The sequence below is a fragment of the Xenopus laevis genome, chromosome 2L, assembly GCF_017654675.1.
Source record: "Xenopus laevis strain J_2021 chromosome 2L, Xenopus_laevis_v10.1, whole genome shotgun sequence".
NCBI lineage: Eukaryota > Metazoa > Chordata > Amphibia > Anura > Pipidae > Xenopus > Xenopus laevis.
In genome coordinates this window covers 125,067,306-125,089,363 of record NC_054373.1, presented here as the reverse complement: position 1 = coordinate 125,089,363, position 22,058 = coordinate 125,067,306, and the positions used below count along the sequence as shown (strand labels likewise).

Here is a 22,058-nt window from a genome sequence, read left to right as displayed (position 1 = left end):
AAGTACAGTGCATCTATTTAAAGTATGAAAGTCCACACACAAACATATGGAGCCATCCTTCATCTCCTGCAAAGTGCGCCAAAGATCCTCTAGGTCCTTAGGAGGGACTCTTGTTGGACACTCCCTAAATGGAGTTGAGTTGGATAAGTGGATGGTGTGCTGTGTACTTTTAGCACACCCTTCATCCATTTCATCTGTTGAAAAGACTTGTCTGTGTGTCAGTAAACCATTTAGCCTCTGCTTCCACTCCTCAGAAACAGGGGAACCCAAAATCAAATGGCAAGTTTCAAGGACTGAACATCAGCAAAGTCAGAAATCTCATGGATGGGTTGCAATACGCTAAATCCTGTTTAGGCCGGATTACCACAGTATATGGAGAAAGATTTGAGCAACTTTGGGTATTTTCTTCCCCCACTCCTTTCTCTCCCGAACAACTTGCCATCAATTCTGTGCCACAGCCTTGGGGGGACTTTCAACCAGCACACATCTGTAGCCTTGAATCATCTTTGGTTTTATATCTGTTAGAGCTCGCCCAGTCCTAATGGACCCCAGAGGGAGCTCAACAGCTTGGCCAGCAACACGGCATAACAATCCACACTTGTAAGTAACTGTAAAGCTGTCGCATACAATCTTTGAACTTTTATCAGCACACATAAGGGCTCCTATCCCAGTCACTGAAGGGTCTAAAGTAGCCCGGACTTCACTGACATTTGTTCCCAGAATTATGGGAACAGCTTTAGGATCTCCCGTATCTGGGCAGACCACAGCTTCAACTTTCTGGTGCTGAGGACGCTTACCATGAGGCCTCTGCATAGTTACAGTATCTTGTAGCAACCGATGTATGGGGTAGGCCTGCTGATTTAGCCCCCACAACTCTAAACATATAGCAGACTGTAAAGGTTTGTGGGCTTTGTGACACTCTGATGGGGAGATTCTCCAGATTGGGGTTATCTGTGGTGACCCCCTTTTAGTAACTTTGCTATCCTTCACATTAGGTAAAGCAGGGCTCTGCTTTAGTACAGGTGGGGAACCAGCAAAGCGTAGGGTTGCCTCCTCTTGCTTCTGCATGCTGGCAAAAGGGTACATGACAGGGGAGGGACAAAATTGCCACGCAGGGAATAAGTAGTGGGTTTAGTGACGTAGTTGAGGGGGTGGAGTTTTTAAGGGGATTTATAAGACTAACTGATAAGAAGGGCATCCATTTTGGTAAGAAAAAAAGGAGTTCCACCCACCCTTTGTGCTAGTTGTTACAATTGTGGCCTGGGTTAGTGGGGCACAGGTTAAGTTGACGTGGGATGGTGAGTATTGGGCTGACTAACTAGGATGTGATGAGAGGGGATAGTCTGTTGTCACAGCAGGTCCCTGGCAATGGGGAGAGTTAATTGAGAAGCTGGAGTTTTTTTCTCTAAGAGCAGTGGTTTCTGGGAGGGTATGTTGTATTGGTGGTAGCATGCAATCCAGCGTACCCATCATGCTGGAAGGCACAAGCAGCTGCGCGCTGATATGATTGCATGCACCTAATTGGGTCCATTGCCAGGGGCCTTGCAGAGGATTATAAGTTATCAGGTGTGCAGACTCTAAGAGGCAGATTCACTGAAGGGCAAAGTGGCTAACACTAGAGACTTTTCGCCAGTAATCCTATCCGCAGGGACATCGCCAATTCACTTACATGTGCAGATGACAATTCGCTAGCGAACGGGACTGTCGCTAGCGTTCATTCTCACTCTATCGCCAGGTGACTTTTTTTAAGCGGGATTGCCTGCAAAAGTCCTAACTTAAACTTTTTTTGGCTTAACATTTTTCCCCAGACATTTGAGAACATATGGAGCATTTATTTTCCAATGAGCTTAATATTAACTATCGGCATAATATTAACTCTTAACTTGCCGTTATTGTCCATTTGTCCATTTTGTCATTTACATGAGGTGGTTTGTAGCACACTCCTAAAATGAAAATGACTTTAGACTTTGTTTTTTGTGAAATTCTGACCATAAGTAGCTTTTTGTGGCTATATCATCCTTTATATTAGGCTTTAAGTCATGTTCCACGTACATACGGCACATTTTCTGTTTACCCTCTTGCTTTTAAATATGTCATAGTTATTTGCGAATTGTGACTCTTCCAAACTTTTTTCAGATGGATTCATTGCAGAGCTCATTTAAGTCTTATGAAGACAGCTACATTTAAGCACTATCATGTTAAAGGTTGTATTGAAAGCCATAAGGGTTGATGTTGTGGCCACAGTACAAAGATGTTTCCATCTTTTTAATTATCTTGTCCTGCAAAGACTTACCCTCACAGTTTAGTTTCCACAACATTTGTATAGGGCAGCATTTATAGAGTAAGTGTAATACAAGATTTAGTTAGCGTAGGGCCAGTAGAACCTAAATCAATTTTAGTTGTTTTGCCTGCTGTTTTTTAAAATGCAAAATACACTGTCAATTTGTGGGGTCACTTTGGACGTTTTGGAAGAGAAAAACGAGCAGAATAAACCAAATGCTTGAAATGAGTGATCAATAAAATACACTCACTATGAAAGATAACAGTTGTAAATTGTAGTCACCTTATTATTGCAATTTCCATCTCAGGGCATTAAATTCACTGTGGATGTTTGTATTCAGGAAAGCTTTTTTGTATAATTAAAAATGGCCTTTTTAAACCTTTCTAGGTACGTCTGTTAAAGTGTCTATTTTCTCTGCTGTCATCAACGTACATTTGCACAGCTTGAGTGTATTTGTCAGTATAGTGAATAAAAGCAAAGAGTACTTTCCTGCTGGTGTCACATATCCCAAGTGAAGACACCATCTGCTTGCGCTGTACCTATATTCATAATAAAGCACAAAACCAGAGTTTTCTTGCATATCATTGAAGGCAAAATATCTTTCAAGTCTGATTCTCTTTTGAGCCTATCACTTGGTCTGTTTGCCATTCACTGTAATCAGGAGAGATTATGCCTTTCTAATTTAATGGGCAATAGGAGGAAAAAAAACAGATTTTCTGTAGATTCTATAAGTTTTTTGGCTCAAATTCAAATTGCCTGAATAACCATGTTTAACCCACAAATGTGACAAATGAAAGCTATTGTTGGTTCAGCCAACCTTGTACTTAATGATGGTAGTAACAGAGGTGCTCGCAGGTCTTGTTTTTGGTGTTTTTGTGGAATGCACCTTAAATTAACTCCAGCTGCATGGATCTGTGTTCTTTCTATTAATGAAGGCAGTGGTGCATGCTGGTGTTCCTATTCTTTATGCATGAGGGAACTTTTTTCATTTCACAGATTTTCACATAATATGGAGACGCTAAGAGCTGTAATTTAAACCACAGTATAATGTTAAAGTTTTAAGAATCACCAGAAACTACAAGGCTAGGAACCAGAATAATTTACCCTAAATACAGTTAAAATATTCATTAAGTTTTATTTGGTTACTATGTGTTCTGACCAAGAATGCAGCGGAATGGTTGGACATCCAAATCGCATACAGACATGTTGTAGATGAACATTTAAGACTTGTTCCAAATCATGCCCCTCTGCAAGGTACTGAACTTTTGCAGACCGGTGTGAATTGCAAACAGTGTAACTCTGTGAGGATTACAAAAAGCACTCTGTAAATCATAGTAGAATAGCACAAAGATGCAGTTTTAAGAGTAGAAGCCTGTGTTTGTATCTGGATGGTCGGCAATATGTGGCCTGTGCCAACCTTTAGCTCTAAATGGCAAAAAGTGTCAGTGATGTATTACATCAGGTTCCAAGATGTTACAGTAATAATCATTTATAACCTTAAAGGGGTTGTACATTAACTTTTAGTATTGTGTAGACAGTGATATTCTGACAATTTACAATTGGTTTTCATTTATTTGTGATTTTTTTTATTCAGCATCTCTACTGTTTGCAATTTCAGCAATCTGGTTGCTAGGGCACTAATTATCATAACAACCTTGAATTGATTTTTATAAGAGACTGGAATATGAATAGGAGAAGGTCTGAATAGAAGGACTAATTATAACAAGCAGCAATAGCAATGGAATAGCATTGGAAAGCTGGAAAGAGTCTGAAGAAATTGGGAAATAATACAAAAACTATACAAAAGAAAAAGAAATGAATGACAATTGAAAAGCTGCTTAGAAATGGCTATAACATACTAAAATGTAACTAAAAAGTGAATAATCCCTTTAAACTGCTACAGGTAAAATGCCATTCTTATTAAACTAAATCATTTTACAGGAACACCCAAATCACTCTGAAAAGGTATAGTCAATTATATTTTTTTCTGGAGTTCTCCTTCTACATTGGTCAGTATCACATATTTATCTGAAAACTCCAGTGATATAAAAGTGCGTATTTCTCTTCCTTTTTCTGTGGGTTATATTGCAGTTCTATTAATTTAAGTAATCCATTGACAGCTAGCATTATTCCTTAGTAAAGTTGACTTTCTGTAATTTAGTGATCTATGCTTTAACTAGCCTGACAAAAGTACACACTATGGGGCAGATTTATCAAGGGTCGAAGAGAATTAGAGGGAATTTTCAAAGTAAAAAAGCTTGAATTTCGAAGTAATTTTTTGGGTACTTCGACCATCAAATAGGCTACTACGACTATGACTTTGACTTCGATTCGAAGTAAAAAAGTTCGACTTTGAAAATCGAAGTACTGTCTCTTTAAAAAAACTTCGACTTCGCCAACTTAAACCTGCCAAATTGCTATGTTAGCTTATGGGGACCTTCTACAACCTATTTGGTAAGTTTTTAGAGGTCGAAGAAAAATCGTTTGTTCGATGGATTTCATCGTTCGATCAAAAGATTTTACTTTGATCGCAAAACTGTCAAATTCGGTGAAAAAGACTTCGATATTCGAAGTCGAAGTAAAGCCATTCGATGGTCGAATTTCGAAGAAATTCGACCCTTGATAAATCTGCCCCTAAATTATTGCTAGTTAAGAGAGCAAAGTAATTTATTCTAGACATCCCTCTTTAATGTCTTCAGTTCTTGCCTGCTATTAAGTAAATATCACCAATAACCTCATGAAATCATCAGGTTCTCTCTTAACCCAACAGCTGATTTAGAAAGTTACAATTTTTTATGTATTAAAATGTTAGATGGTTGAATAAGTGTTTTCCTGTATTATTCATTGACCTCATCCACTAATATTTCCACGTGTTCTCAGCTGTTACACAGGTGTTTACTGTATATACAGTATATGAGATAGCGGTGATGGATTCGGTCTGCACACATTGAGGAATGCAATGAGAGTCAAGTATCTGCTCTATTATGTAGAATTATATATTTGAAAGTCTATAACTGCATGGTTTTAATGATAAGACCATCTTCTATTTTTGTGTAGACATATGGAACACATTTTATTTTTGGTCTTCTATCCCATAAGGGATAGTATGCGTGTTAAATATGATCCAGCGACTATTGGGCTACCAAGCACAACTGTTTAGGTTTAATTTATAACAGGATGTTTTGCACTAAGGTGGACATAGTCAAGGATCTGTATAAATTAAATACTTAGCAGTAGTGGATAACTAAGATGAAGGCTATTATTTATTAAAATGTTTTTACCCAATGTATCTCATTTTTTAAATAAAAAAAGCTATACTCAACTCCCATCTATGATTTTGCCTTATTTATCATTAAAATAACTAGAAAAAGTTGGATCTGGAAAAATCTCGTTAAATAATAGCGCTGTTCTAGGGAATGCTATCTAGAGAGTACTGTCAGCTGAAATATCGGGTGAATCATGTGTCTTTTGCTAAATTATAACACAGGTACTATTATATGCTGTTAAAGATATACAGAAAATAGGCTTAAGTTTTGGGAGTATGGTGGCTTTTCAAAGGTCTGGAAAAGGTCTGTCTTAGAGAGGGGCTAAAGAATCAAGGTTTAGAATGCATGAGCATATTCAATTGTCAATTGAGGAGATTATATAAATGCTATATTGGGTTATTTTTTTTCTAATGGCTAAAAATTACCCTTTAAAGGTTAAAAATGCAGTAAATAGTCTTATTGTATGTATATTTATAAAGTGCTCCTTTAATACACAGCACTGTACAGCAGAACAGTAAATTAGATGTATAAAGTGGTACTTGCATACACAGCACTGTACAGCAGAACAGTAAATTAATAGGACAAACAGGGTCATTACAATAATAAATACAAATAAATAATAACTAGAGTTACATAAAAGCTTAGAGGCCCATTTATTAAAGTTTTGATTTTAATGGTTTTAGAAACCATAAAAAAAATAATTTTCTCTAAAACCATGAATGACAAGTAATTTATTAAATCAGCCTAATATAAAAAGCACAAATGAATAAAAATGGACAACTAATCTGAATACTAATCCGAAAACCTCAAAATCCTCTATGTTTTTGTGCAAATACAAATGAAAAAACCTGAAAAACCTCTAAAAGCTTGACATGAAAGATTTTACAATTTGTAAAGGACAAATCCCCAGTGACTTCTTCGTGACCTTGGCATCTTTTAGATGGCATCGTTTTGTATTAGAGTCTTTTTGTAGTTTTTTCATTTAATATATTTATAATTTGTCTTGGTTTAGAGTGATTATTATAATCCATTATTTTTTAGCAAAAGTTCTATGAACATTAGTAAATCCTCCCTTAATGTCAGAGCGCAAGAAGATGGAAGTCCCTGCCCCATAGAGTTTACAATCTAAGTGGGAGAGTAACTTACAGGTACAAATAGGAGAATATTATGTGCTGTAGGTGTCAGTGGGTAACACTGCAATATAAATGCCAGTTCCCAGTTTAGGTGTTGTGCAAGAGATTGTTAATGTAATAAATGAAGGATTGGTTAGATAGGAAAGAAGAGAGCCAGGATGCAGCTTGATTATGGATGCCAAATTAATTCACAATTTGCATTAGAAGGGAGTGGTCAAACATATCAAATGCAGATGATAGGGCAAGGAGGATTAGAATAGAGAAGTGACCCTTGGCTTTGGCAACCTGAAGATCATTTGTAACTCTGCACAAGGCAATCTCAACAGAGTGTGCAGGCCAGAAACCAGATTGCAATTGGTCTATAGAAAGTTTTATATTCTCTTAAACTATTGGACAATTAGAAGGAACTTTTTTTTATAAATACCCCTTCCAAGGGGCAAATTTACTAACCTTCGAAAATTTGCCAGCCAGGCTTAGATTCGCCAGGACAACGCTAATTCACTAAAATCCAAAGTTGCGTCCAGGGCGCCAAAGCAAAGTTGCGCTAGCGCTGCCTAATTTGCATACGACGGGGAGTTAAAGTTCAATGGACGTATATGTTGCAGCAAATACATTACACTACACAAGCCCGGAAAACCTTAATAAAAGAAAATAGAGTCGTTATATTGCCCTACACATGAGCCCAGTGTATAGTTTATGTGCCATATGTTTACGCTCTTTTGCAGCCTATCACCTTTAAAAAAGGAAAAGACACCATTGTTTTTTGGGACTTTTTGGGAAGTCCTATCTACTCTATTGCAATTCGCCTGGTCTGAGGTGGCGAAGGCAAGTCTGGCGCAAGAGGTAACGTTCAGTAAAATCCGCATCTTAGTGAATTTGCGTAGTTACGTCCATTCACCAGAGCGCAAATTCGCCAGGCGTTAGGGAGCCTTAAATAGAGTCTTTCTCCTTCGCTAGGGAAGTACCGAAATGATGTCATGCTGGTGAATTTTTGCCAGCGTTAGTCACTTTGCCCTTTAGTAAATTTGCCCCTTATGTGCAGGTACAACAAATGGGTGTATAACTTTAACATACAGATTACTTAAAAAATATGACTGAAAACCAATACAGGAGTTGAAGAGGGTCCTTCTTGAAAGACCTTATAATCTAAAAGGAGAAAGAGATTTAAGACCCAAAAAAATCTGACTTTATCTCATAATATTGATAAAAAAAGCTTGAGCCCGATTTTAGTTTATTTATTAATATAAAAAAACCCGATTTAATCGGATCGTGAAAAAATTGAGCTAATACTCAAATCATACACATATTTTGAGTTTTTTTTTTAGAATTGCTCAATTTTTTTCAAATTTTTTCCCGAAAACCCAGAAAAAGTCAGATTTTCAGCTAAACCCAGCGCAGACCACAATAACTTCATATTGGGATAAATGCCTCTCCCATTGACTTATACAGGACCTCGACAGGTCTGAGATGGCGGATTTTTTGGATTTGGGCTTTTTTTGCAGCATTGTAGTATAAATCTCTAAAACAGTTTTTTTTCATCCAAAAAAATGTAGTTTTCTAGTTAAAAAAAAACCTACATTTTTACAAATCAACCTTTAATAAATAACTCCCAAGGTGTGTGCATGTCCCAGATCAGGAATCAGTTCATGTTAGGGCTGCCACAATTTTTTGGGGTGGGGAAGGGGCTACTGTTCCTTTTAAAATTCTTGCTTTTTCTTTATGTAGGGCAAGTTGTTGCATAGCAGCATGTAGCAACCTTTTTTTTACTGCTTATTAGTTAATCACTTTACTTAAAGTTCCTGAGTGGCCCCACTGCAAAGCTAATACATAGGTAAACAACAGTGAAGGCTTTTACTGTATATTCTGTTTTTCTTTTCAGGAACTGAATTTGCATGACACAGTGCACTGATTTGCATGACATTTATGCTAGACTCTAATATGTAAAAATTTTGCAGCACCTCTCCAATGTATGTCTGTAAGAAATAACAGCATGAAAAGTCTGATTAATTCAATTATGCCACCCACATTTAAAGGCTGTTTTTTTAGGCAGTGGAAGATACACAAAAAAAATAAAACAATTTGCTCCCCTTTAATGTGAGAATTTCTATAAACTCAGTATTAGCATGCTGATTTTGAAGTGTGTAAACTTATGATACATTAAGTAGTAATATTATATGCAATTCCTTTCTGATTTAAATAAAGCAATACATATTCTAATGTAATGCTTTGCACACATACTCAAACTAGAAAGGCTTTTATTTGCTGGGTTGTTTATGAAAATTGGATTGCTATCAGGCACATATAAATACATTTGCAGATGGATGGTTCAATACACACTGCTAAATTATAATTAGTATTTTAATATGGCTAAAATGCCATATTTTATAAACTGCACTTATTGCACCAGTCTAAAGTTTCAGCTTCTCAATAGCAGCAATGATCCAGGACTTCAAACCTGTCACTGGGGGTCACCATCTTGCAAAGTATCTGTGACATTAACAAGTTCAGTGGGCTCTGAGCAGCTGTTGAGAAGCTAAGCTTAGGGGTTGTCGCAAATTATCAAGCAGAAAATTAGGTTGGCCTATAATATAAACTGATGCTACGGATTATTAAATTCTGATGCTAGTTGCACTGGTTTCTGTGATGACATGTAGTAAATATCTGTATTAATTACTAATCAGCCTTATATTGTGACATTTATATTCTATGTGCGCTGTATATTGTGAGTGGGTCCCTAAGCTCAGTAAGTGACAGCAGCACAGAGCTGTCACGTGTCAAAATTATTCCGCCACCCATTGACTTTAATGCATTTGGACCAAATACCAGCATGTACAGACTAGAGCCCCTTCTCTTTTGTGGATAACATGAGTGTCATCTCTTTTGATGATAACTGGTTGACTTCTGAAACAGATTTGATACACTGAATTGATTTATAAGACTTTTAGAGATTTGTCATGGCCGTTCCCTATCAATATAAAGAAGAGAAGACCAAATCTCAACAATCTCTTGCCTACAGCTTAAACGAAAACTATACCCCCAAAATGAAAACTTAAGCAACTTAAAATTTACATCATATTAAGTGGGATATTAAAGAATCTTACCAAACTGGTCTATATATTTAAGTAAATCTTGCCCTTTTACATCTCTTGCCTTGAGCCACCATTTCGCGATGGTCTCAGAGATCACCTGACCAGAAATACTACAACTCTAACTGTAACAATAAGAAGTGTTGAAGCAAAAAACACAACTCTGTCTGTTAATTGGCTCATGTGACCTAACATGTATGGTTTGTTGGTATGTTTGTGTGCACATTGAATCGTACAATCCCAGGGGGCGGCCCTTATTTTTTAAAATGGCAATTTTTTATTTATGATTACCCAATGGCACATACTACTAGAAAAGTATATGATTATGAAAATGGTTTATTTACATGAAGCAGGGTTTTACATATGAGCTGTTTTATGCAATATCTTTTTATAGAGACCTACAATGTTTTGGGGGACAGTTTTCCTTTAAGTGACATTATTAAAACAGCTTGTTTCTATATTTAAATCTCACAGTGTTACTAATTTGTAACAGTTGGTTGCTGCCACATAAAGTCCAGGGATACCTGTACTGTTAAGGCTGTTAAATGATTCATGGCTTCTTTTCGTTATGACGCTGGGGTATTTTACATTGTTTCAATATTGAAGAAAGTCATTCAGCTACTACAATTTAACTGGAGTGATCTGAGTTCTGACCTACTGAAAATTGGAGTGCTACCAAATCTGTCTACATCGCACTGACACACTGTGTAGAATATGTTGTTTTTATTCAGAACTGAGTTCTTGCTATAAAATCTAGGTCACCAAAGTAGTTCCTGTGTAAGAAGCAAAGCTATATTCACAAATATTTCTGAGCCAATGATGTCTTACAAAACTGATTTTTGTATTTGTACCATGTTTTTACTGTTTGCTTAATCTGATGGCCGTATTTATGTAACTTTAAGTTGCTTATGCTACAAAGGACATTTAAATGACTTTGCCTGAAAGCTAAGGACAACGGGAGTACAATAATTTCAGATCATTTAATAAAGGAAAAAACTCCAGAGTAACACAAAGCATTAAAAATCTAGTTAAAAATGTGTGCCATTGGCATACTGAGATGAGCTACATCTTAAGAGCATTTTGTTTATGTTTTATCTTTATATTACTCCCAGGAGGAGTTATTTTTTATTTAAATAACAACATGGTATGTGCTCTGTTATGCAGTATGTTTACATATATTGCTTTGGGAAATGAAATGACATTTTGCAAAATGTTGCAGTGCAAGATCTATTATTTAGTCATTTACAAGGTTCATGCTTGGAAGTGTTAGAGCACTTGCATCTGCTTATTGCAGCCTGAGCTTCCTTTCTTGCCCTGAAGAGTATGGAAAATGGTGCAGTGAACACCACTGTGGGTGCAGTGCAGTCCTTAGGCCTGTCCAAGTGCAAGATCTTAGGCCTGTTGCTGCTCTCTTGCTTGTGTGTTTGAATGGCGTTCAAGGGAGTGGGCATCCAAGGGACTGCCCCACAGTCAAGAAGTAATTCAAGGAAAACTATACCCCCAAAATGAACACTTAAGCAACAGATAGTCATATTAACTGGCATATTAAAGAATCTTACCAAACTGGAATATATATTTAAGTAAATATTGCCCTTTTACATCTCTTGCCTTGAGCCACCATTTTGTGATGGTCTGTGTGCTGCCTCAGAGATCACCTGACCAGAAATACTTCAACTCTAACTGTAACAGGAAGAAGTGTGGAAGCAAAAGACACAACTCTGTCTGTTAATTGGCTCATGTGACCTAACATTTATGGTTTGTTGGTATTTTTTAAAATGGCAATTTTCTATTTATGATTACCCAATGGCACATACTACTAGAAAAGTATATTATTATGAAAATGGTTTATTTACATGAAGTAGGATTTTACATATGAGCTGTTTTATGCAATATCTTTTTATAGAGACCTACATTGTTTGGGGGTATAGTTTTCCTTTAAGTGCATATCTAGTTCAAACATAGATACATAATCGATTCAAATGGTAACATGTGTGCTTCTGTTAAACTGTGAATTGTGTAGGCATACAGATTGTGCCTATCCTGGAATTGGTGACCTGCACAGGAGCAACTATGCATTGGGTCAATGACTTTTGAATTGGAAAGACTGGTGTCTGGTCCTTTTTGTCCTGCCATTGTAATACTGTGCTTCTGAGTTCTAGAAATGCCAACTTGCAAATACCAGAGTATCCTATTTATATATTTATGTCAGGACAAAAACTATTTGAAGGGAATGTGGGATTTTATGGATGGAGGGATGTAAGAGTCATTGGCCTCTGGAGCAGTGGAATTGAGTATTCTCTGGAGTGATACATGGCATTTCATCACCTGACAGTCTGACCGTGAGTGTGGGTTTGGTAGATGAATCACTTCATGGAGCATTAGGAGACTGTGTCTTCTCAATAAAATCTATGTATTAACATCCATTAACATCAGTATGTGTAGAAACATGTAGATGAATTACCACATGCTTGGCGCATTTCATGGCCTTAAGCCACTTCATCAGAAGCCAGTGGGTTTGGTAGCTGCCTGAAGAATGCTACTTACCTTATGTAAAGTACCTGCCAAAGGTAAAGTTTGCTGGAGGGGGGACAATGGTCTGTGACTGTTTCCCATGGTTTGGACTAAGGCTTCTAGTTCCATTGGAAGCAAACCTTAAGGCTACAGCATACTATTCAATTATTGACAATTCTGTGAAAACATGTGTGGGTGCCTCTTTTCTGTTTCAGTACAATAATGTTCCTATGCACAAAGTGAGATCTGTACAGAGTTATTATAATTCTGTTCAATTTTCATTCATTTCTGTTTTGATGAATGCTAGATATGCATTACATTGTGAATGGTTTGGCTAGGTCACATTGTTGCAATGTGTTGTGTTCACAGTGGAAGTTGTGAGGACTCCCTGGTGATGCTTAACGACTGATTTATGAGAACTCTAACATGGCTAACTCTGTAATGGCATTTTGTAAGAAGGAGATGTATATAACCATAGAAAGCAAGCAGAAATTAAGCTAAAAAAGCACATCCACTAACAGAAAGAGTACATATTAATGAAAGAACATTTATATAAAAAAGCTCCCTCTAGTGGTACTCAACACAATGTATTCCAACCAAAGAAATTAAAGAATATGCTTCTAAAAGAAATCTTGTGCCCTGACAAAAACCCGTAATCACAAATTCTAGTTAAGATTGTGAGATTAAAGGGGTGGTTCACCTTCAAGTTAACTTTTAGTATGTTATAGAATGGCTAATTCGAAGCAACTTTTCAATTGGTCTTCATTATGTATTTTTTTTTTTATAATTTTTCAATTATTTGCCTTTTTGCACCTAACACTTTGCAGCTCTCAAATAGGGGTCCCTGACCCCAGCTAAAAACAAATGTTCTGTAAAGCTACAAATGTATTGTTATTGCTACTTTTTATTAGTCATCTTTCTATTCAGGTCCTCTCCTATTTATATTCCAGTCTCTTAGTCAAATCAATGCATGGTTGCTAGGGTAATTTGGACCATAGCAACCCAATTGCTGAAACTGCAAAGAGCTGCTGAATAAAAAGCGAAATAACTCGAAAACCACAAGTAATAAAAAGTTAAAACCAATTGCAAATTGTCACAGAATATCACTTTCTACACCACACATCATACTAAAACCTAATTTAAAGGTGAACAACCCCTTTAAAGATGTAGTTCCTATTAATCTTAAATATGTTATAGAATGTCCTATTCTTAACGTTTTAATTGGTCTTCCAACATTTGAATAGGGTCTTTGACCCTGGCAGCCAAAAAATACTGAACTCCGTAAGGCTATAAGGCTGTATTTTTATTTTGTTTTCCTTATCTTTTTACACAGGCCCTCTGCTTTTTGTCTATAATTCTGTCATTAAATCCTCTACCTGGTTCCTAGGGTAAGTAGGACTCATCAACCAGATAGCTGCTAAAAATTCAAACTGGAGAGCTGTTGAATAAAAAGCGAATTCAATAACCACAAAAAATAAAGTTGTAACGTGTAAAAACGTGTAAAGGTGAACTACCCCTTTAATCAAGAAAACATACCTTTTCTGTGGTTAATAGAAGTGCATATAACTTACCATTTGTCTAAGAAGGATAAAGGGGCGAGTCTCTGTGTGCCAGATGTTTAAAAAGGAGCATTGTAAATACAACATGATTTCATTAATTAGGGCTTGTGCTGGACATATGTTTTGCCTATTGTTTTAATTATTAAACATCTATTATTTTACATAGGCAGTCCCCCTCCATAATGGACTTCTGATTATCTATAAGCCAAAACAATGGAGAAAGGAAGAGACTGTGATCTGCTAATTGAAGGACCAAACATTGAGTAGCTTCAATCTCTCTGTTAAGCTCAAGAAATTACAAAAAACAGATATTACATATAGTGATGAGCGATTTTTTTCACCAGGCATGAATATGCAGCAAATTTCTGCTTTTTGGCTTCTGCAAATGTTTTCACAAAAAGTTGAGCCAAGACAAAAAAGAAGTAGCAGAGCCAAAAAAAGTCGCTGCAAGAAAAAATGTCCATTGACTTTTATGCATTTGGCAAAAAACTCGCCAAGAGCTTTGGAGTGATCCAGTTTAGTGTGATTTGTGAGGAAACACCTTTGCTTAACTTTGGCTGATTGTTGTTCTACTGCTTCTTCTACTTTATAAGTGTTATCAATGTACAAATGCTATTTTAACTATAATACATGAACCTTCTTGACTGGCATCTAACACTAGATTTTCTACAATCTAATTTTTTTAAATAAAAAAAGCTTGACCAAACTTCCATCCACAATCTTGCTTTATTTATCATTAAAATAATTTGAATGAATCAAATAGGAATTAAATTGAGTGAAAACCCTAATTGTTAATTTTTTCCTGACTTTTTTCTGCATCACTCGATTTTTTTTGCTTTTCCCCCGAAAACCCCAGAATTTTCGCATTATTAGGCTAAGCTCAGTGCAAACCACGATATCTTCAAATTTCGATAGAGACATCTGCCATTGACTTATATATGACCTTTACAGGTTTGAGATGGCGGATTTTCGATTTTGGCTTGTTGCAGCATCGAGGTATAATAATAAATCTTAAAAGCCAACAAGCCCAACTAGAAAAAAAAAAGAATTTTCGTAAATAACCCCCTAGTCATGCTGCTTCTTTCTTGAACTTCATGTCCAAAGAGTCTTTATACTCATTACTAGTGTTGTCAGACAACATTGAAAGATCTGAAATAATGCTAAAGGCCTTCCTAATGCATCACCTATTAAGGCATGGGATGTCAAACAGCTTTAAGCTACTAGCATCCAGTCTAACTAAGAGCTGTGCAGGGACATGTTTGAGATTTTACGCTATACCATGTGACAGAGAGTGATCTCAGGATTATACACATACCTTGAGAAACCATAGGCTCTTTTCCACATTGCTTCTTGAATGCCTGCCTTTCATCAAACACGGTTGCATGAATATGACATCAAGGTGCAGTTATATGACAAAATGTAATCCACTTTCAAGTATCTGTAAGCATGGTGGCTTAAACTTTAAACATTTGGCTCAAATGGCTCATCATATCCCACTATTTTAAAAAAAAGATTATTGTCACACTTTTGTCACAGAAATTAATGCTGTGCCATGTTTACAATGGTGTGTTGCAGTGCAGCATTATGTGAGCTGTGTGATGCCAAGATAAAGTTTACATTGATTAGTGATGCTGAAAACACACATCTGTTTTGTTTCAGTGAAGAAAACCTACAGTGATACATTAACAAATGTTTAAATTAGGTGTCATTTTTGCAATGTGTTCAAACATATTGCATGTACTATACTAGCCAAGCCCAGTACAGAAGCTGTTACAGTTCTCCAGATTGGCTGTCTTATAAATGGCCTTGCTAGCGGCAACCATGTGCAACCAATGTGTTGACGTCCTCAAATGTTATTGATACAGTACATGCTTGCACAGCCACAGATGCTGAGTGTAATGGGAGCTATACAGCCAAAGTATAACTTGCTGACTATGGAGAGAACCTCCAAAAAACGAAATGCAGCTGCACACCTGGTCCCTCTCATCAATGCTCACGGTGCTTGGAACATCAGAGGACGGCACCTGACGAAGGGGTACGTCCCCGAAACGTTGTATTCTGTTTGGCTTGACATTAAACTTGGGTGATAACCCTTGAGCAAACTACGTGTGCTGGATTCACTTTATATTCTTGACTATGGAGAGATACATACATGTGTTCTGTAAAGTAAATCAGCCAATAGAAGTTGCATGACTTGTAAGGGTAACTACAATGAAGCAATAAAAAGATATTCATGCCAGGTAAAGCAAAGTTTAAAAATGCTGAAATTCAAATATCATATACATCTAAATAAAAACCTATGTAGACAACTATAGAATGGACTATCATGGCACAAACATGGATAATCTCAATGTACACATAAATTAAGTTTATCAGATGTATGGCAAAAAAATAAGTAAAAGGGATTTCTATGCATGCCACAGTTACAAATGGCTATACTGTATCAGTCTAAATCCTTGTACAAGTATTGGATCTCTTCTTCAAAAACCTGATATCCAGAAAGCTCCAAATGACAGAAATGCCATTTAAAATAGAGTTAATTGTATGCAAATAATTCAGTATTCAGTATCTTTGTACTTATTTTTTTTGTAGACTAAAGGTATAGTGATCCAGTTTCCAGCGTCAAAACGGGCGCCGGTGTCAAAAACGAGACGCCGGCGCCGTTTCGCGAAATTCGCGAATTTTTCGGCGAAACGGCACAAATTCGCCCATCACTATTACCAATTTATTCATACTGGATCACATAAAGTAACATTATTAAAACAAGAAAGTATTCTTTTAAAACATATAAATATATATATTTATTAATGTAATGGTATTTGAAAGCAATGGGTGCTGTATTTGACATACCTATCCCAGATTAATGAGAACAGTGATGAAAAGTGGCAGAATGACTGAGAATTGCAGTAAACACAGGGTTATTTATTATACTGCATGCCTATTGTCATATGTGTAATAAGAACAACTGATATGAACTGGCTGCCAATTTTTACATCTATAGTATGGAAAGCAATGCTGAGTCTAATATTATTATACAATATACACTCTGTTCCTTGATTTATTACAATTCTCATGCTTAAATGTTAGTGTTGATTCAGAAAACTGGCAAGGCAAATGTGGTACTGGTAATATAATAGCTATACATTTCTCTTTCTAGGACATGGGCAGTGTGACTGTGGAGTGTGTAAGTGTGATGTTGGCTGGTCTGGAGAAGCCTGTCAGTACCCAACAACATGTGACTTGACTCGAAAGAAAAGTAACGAAATGTGCAAAAATTCTCAAGCAGTCATATGCTCCAATGCAGGTCTGTATATCTTCCCTACTTTCATCTGCAAAGTTCTTTTGAACATAAGTTGCAGGAAGTGTTATTATCATTAAAAGGGTTTGGAGACTAGAGCACAATGTACTTTTCAAATAATGCCAAGCTGCTGCATAGGCTATTTCAGTGTATGTTCTACAGAAAGCAAATTTTGATACTGTAATTTCATAAGAAATGTAGTCGTACTAAGCTTTTTCCTTGGAAACTGACATGAACTCCAGCTGTGCGTAAGTTCTTTTTTTTTCTTTGCTCAAAAGCTGAAGTCTGAACTTTTCTCCACAATCATTATTCAAACAATCAACAATAACATACAGAAACCACTTGAAATTTATTTTCAACACTAATTTAAAAAAAATACATTTTTTTATTTTTGAGATTAACAATATGATACTGTTTGTTAAATGTGTGTTATAGAAATTAGCATAACTGAGAACTACTTCAGAGTTGAGGATGCCAGGCTGAAAAACACAAAAATTTTATATATGTGAATATTAAGGGGCACATGTAAAAAGCTCGAGTGAAGGATTCGAATTAAAAAAACTTCGAATTTCGAAGTGTTTTTTTGGCTACTTCGACCATCGAATGGGCTACTTCGACCTTCGAGTACTACTTCGACTTCGAATCGAACGATTCGAACTAAAAATCGTTCGACTATTCGACCATTCGATAATCGAAGTACTGTCTCTTTAAGAAAAACTTCGACCCCCTACTTCGGCAGCTAAAAGCTACCGAAATCAATGTTAGCCTATGGGCAAGGTCCCCATAGGCTTGCCAGCGTTTTTTTGATCGAAGGATATTCCTTCGATCGTTGTATTAAAATCCTTCGAATCGTTAGATTCAAAGGATTTAATCCTTCGATTGTACGATCGTAGGATTAGCGCTAAATCGTTCGACTTCGATATTCGAAGTCGAACGATTTTAGTTCCTAGTCGAATATCGAGGGTTAATTAACCCTCGATATTCGACCCTTAGTAAATCTGCCCCTTAGTGACAAAAATAAATACAGCAAACACGTTATACTACATTATATTTGCTATATGCAGTCACATAAAACAAACATATTTATATACAGTATTTACTTATGAAACAGACTTCAATGAAGCATCTAACAAACACAACCTCACTCGCATTTCAGATGAACAGTATATGCTGACAATACAGTGTGAACAGGATAAATCAGAAAACATCATGAATAGCCTTTTCTGCACTCTGCACAAGAAGAGAAGTCTAAAATATTGACCACTGAATATTTAATACAATGGAACGTATCACATACAAAATGATCAGTAGCATAGCTACTCTTTGAGACTACTATTGACTTATATGCAACCTCTGCAGGTCTGAGATGCTGGATTTTCAGATTCAGACTTTTTCCATCCTCGGGTATAATAAATTTGAGAAATTTGAGTTTTTTTTAAAAAATTTCCGATTTTATACAAAAAAACCCCACCAATTTTTCAGATGTTCTGCGTTTGGAGATTAGTAAATAACCTCCTTAGAGTTTTAAAGGAGTGAAAGATTACAGATCATTGATTTTTTTTCTATAACTTTGAGTTTTTAGAAAGAACTGGGCAATTGAGGTAAAGGGTCTTATCCATTAGCAGATATATATTCTTATGGATGATGTTATCCTTTCGTTATTCAATAGTGTGTGGTTCACCCTCAGAGTAAGGCACCGCCAGACCTTCAAACTTTAACAAATCTTAGCTATGACTCTGGAGAACCAATTTCTTGTACAGCGATTCACTTAATCAGAAATGCACAAGATGTTTCGGACCGAGTGGTCCTTCCTCAGGTGCTTATCCATTAGCAGTTCCCAACAGTGACTGTGGATCAATTAGTAGGCATATCTCATCTGGTCATTGAACTGTTTATGTATTGAGAGGATATCTACAACAGGATTATTTTGGGAATATACCCTAGCGTTAACTTTGTCATATAACAAATTTTTATTATTCCTTTTGCTCACATGCACAATGTGACCTTAATGAAGCCCTTTGCTAAAATGCATACATATAACAAAAAAGCCTGGTGGTTACCACTATCAATAGGCACTTGAACCTATGATAAAATAAATATGTTGAATGTACAATGTCTACACATTTGGGTAACTAACTGCTCTGCACCAAAATTGCAGTGGTCACCAAGAGTGTATATATTACAAATAGGCAAAACTGGGAAAAAGCCAGTATAGAAAAAATTCCATAGAAACTGAAATCCCATGACCACAAATGCAAAGAAGACACATTTAGGAGTCATATTTAGGAGTTCATTTTAAACAGAGGGATGTAATTTCTCAATGGGTCATAACCAAATCTATTTTATTATGTACTTGAGGTTTTGAGAGGTAAAGGAGATAACCATAATGTATAAAATACAACATATAAATTAACTGTGACTTGTTTTTGCAATACTTTGGCTTATTTACCAGTGTTTTTTAAATTTACTCACAAGAGTGTAAACGCATGACCAAAATCTGCCTCTCTTTGGGGATGTTAGCCTACTCTATCCACACTATGAACCATAATGAACTATAAATGGAACGGATCAATAGGTCTTTACAGAACCATGTACCATAGACAATACTTTATGAGACTTTTGGTCTAGACTCTGGAACATTAATTACAGTTTTGCCTGTATTGTGATATGTGTGCAGCCAGTATTCATCAGAAAATGATAATTGGAGACCTTCCCTTTTAATGGCATAGTTAGAGGCATGTGACAATTCACTATATATCATTGTATGATAATTGAAAATCTTCCCTTTTAATGGCATAGTTAGAGGCATGTGACAATTCACTATATATCATTGTAACTGAGCCTGGAGTGAGAAGTAGAGATATTCAGATATATTCAAATCTGGCTCATGTTGTGAGGATGGAGAAATACATATTCATTCAATGGTTTTCATAGCTTTTTTAGTCCAAGCTCCTATTTGACATTTAATAATTGTTCAGACTGGGAGCCGCTTTAATGTAATTTTATTTGGCTATACAGGACTTTTCCCATTGGCTTTCATATAGTGATTTATTAATAGATTCCCACGTTTTTCATTCTTCAATGCTTGAGAAACTAACTATTCAGATAAAACTTTTCCAGTTGGCTTTGTAATAGTGAATTATTATTAGATTTTCAGGTTTTTTGTTCTGCAAAGCTGGAAAAACAAACTAAGATAAAACTGAAAAAAAAACCATGAAAAACCACCTAGATTCACTGTAGGATTCAAATACAAAATTGCTAAGTATTGACATGGCCAGCAGATTCAGGATTGAATTTGTGCTATTAATCGTGTCTGAATTTTTTAGAATCTGTTTCAATACTGGTGTTTGAACTGACCTCTTCCATAAACATTTGACCTGTGTATAGGATAGGTGTCTGAAAAAATCAGATTATAGTGTTCCCAAATTCCAGTAGTAAATATAATGCTTTGTTGTTTGCAGGAACCTGCCAGTGTGGAAGATGTAAATGTGAGAATTCAGACAACAGTGGCCTTATTTATGGAAAGTATTGTGAATGTGATGATACAGAATGCTTTGATGATGAAACCCAAGAAATATGTGGGGGTAAGGAATTTTGACTTGGACTGTGCATACTGTGTTGGACTGTTTATCATTACTTTATCAGGCATTTTTCTTTTAGAACATCTCAGAACTGCTACATTTTTATCACATTATATCATTTACATGACATGGTCAGGTCGTAATCAATTTATATTTAATGTATAATGACAAACTAAAAAAGGCAATGCATACTATATAATATTCATTATATTGATAATTATATTGTTTGATACATAACAGATCCCATACCTGCATAATCAATATAATCTTAACACATCCTATTGACATATTCTATTTGTAAGATATAGTCACATAGTATGAATAAAACTTTAATGACTACAGATCTTGCAATAGTAACAAACATGTCAAAAGACAGTAAACTATATATTAAATAATGTATAAACAGGTGCAAGTGTTCATATTCTTCTAGGGAAACATAAGAGGTGAAAAACTTTGGTGCCAACATTCAGTTCATAACAACATATTGATGTTGAATGTGATAACACCTATTTTACAATTCCAACTACTACTAATCTTGAAGTCTGATTCTAGAACATGGTTTAAAGATTGAAAAGTATCCTTCTAGAAACTGACATGGTTAATAGGCACTAGTGTTTAAATGGACAATATATGCAACATAAGCAAAATAATATTTTGAAATTATTTTAGTACTTCACATTTTACCACTAGGTGGTAGCGTTCCGTTAAGTAAATTAGTAACATAACCTGGTTTGGCCACAAGAGGGTAAGGATTTTTTTCACATTGTTTTAGAAGGAAGGGAGGGATAAAATATATGTAAAGGAAGAATTAAATGGGCTGTGTGTGCATCATTGTGGTCATAAAATATGAAGAGGGCTGGACTAGTAGATATTATAGGTTCGATTTGTAATAGCTCACTGTAGTTGGTGTAAAGTAGGATAGGAAGCAAGGAACCCAACCAGAAGTTATTTGGGAGTAGTCTCCAAGCAGGTACCTTGCCAGTTAAGGGACATAGCAGGGTAGCAAGACTCAGTGGTGTATATCGGATATTTATATAGTGTATAGAGGATGAGCCATTGATAATGTAACCACAGTCCAAGAAATATTTGAGAATATAATCTATGACAATCCTGCTGAGACATAATTGTGCTTGGATAACTATATCTGTATCCTGAACCTGAAGATGCTTCATACATATTTTATTAATAAGGATTACATCTAAAAAGACAGGAATGCCTATTTTTATTCCCCCCACCCACAAACAGTGGAATGAAAATAAACATCAAGAAAACATATGAGAAGGGTATTAACCATTTACAGCCCTTATAAAATATTGTAAACAATGCAAATTATTTTAAAGTAC

General features: G+C 35.9%; 1 protein-coding gene across 1 annotated transcript in view; it reads left to right on the top strand.

The window, feature by feature from the left end:
- Positions 1–22,058, top strand: part of itgbl1.L (integrin subunit beta like 1 L homeolog) — an 87,570-nt gene that overhangs the window by 14,940 nt on the left and 50,572 nt on the right. Inside the window, 2 exon segments of the mRNA NM_001090841.1 lie at positions 16,994–17,140; positions 20,596–20,718. Coding sequence (NP_001084310.1) covers positions 16,994–17,140; positions 20,596–20,718 — 270 coding nt within the window.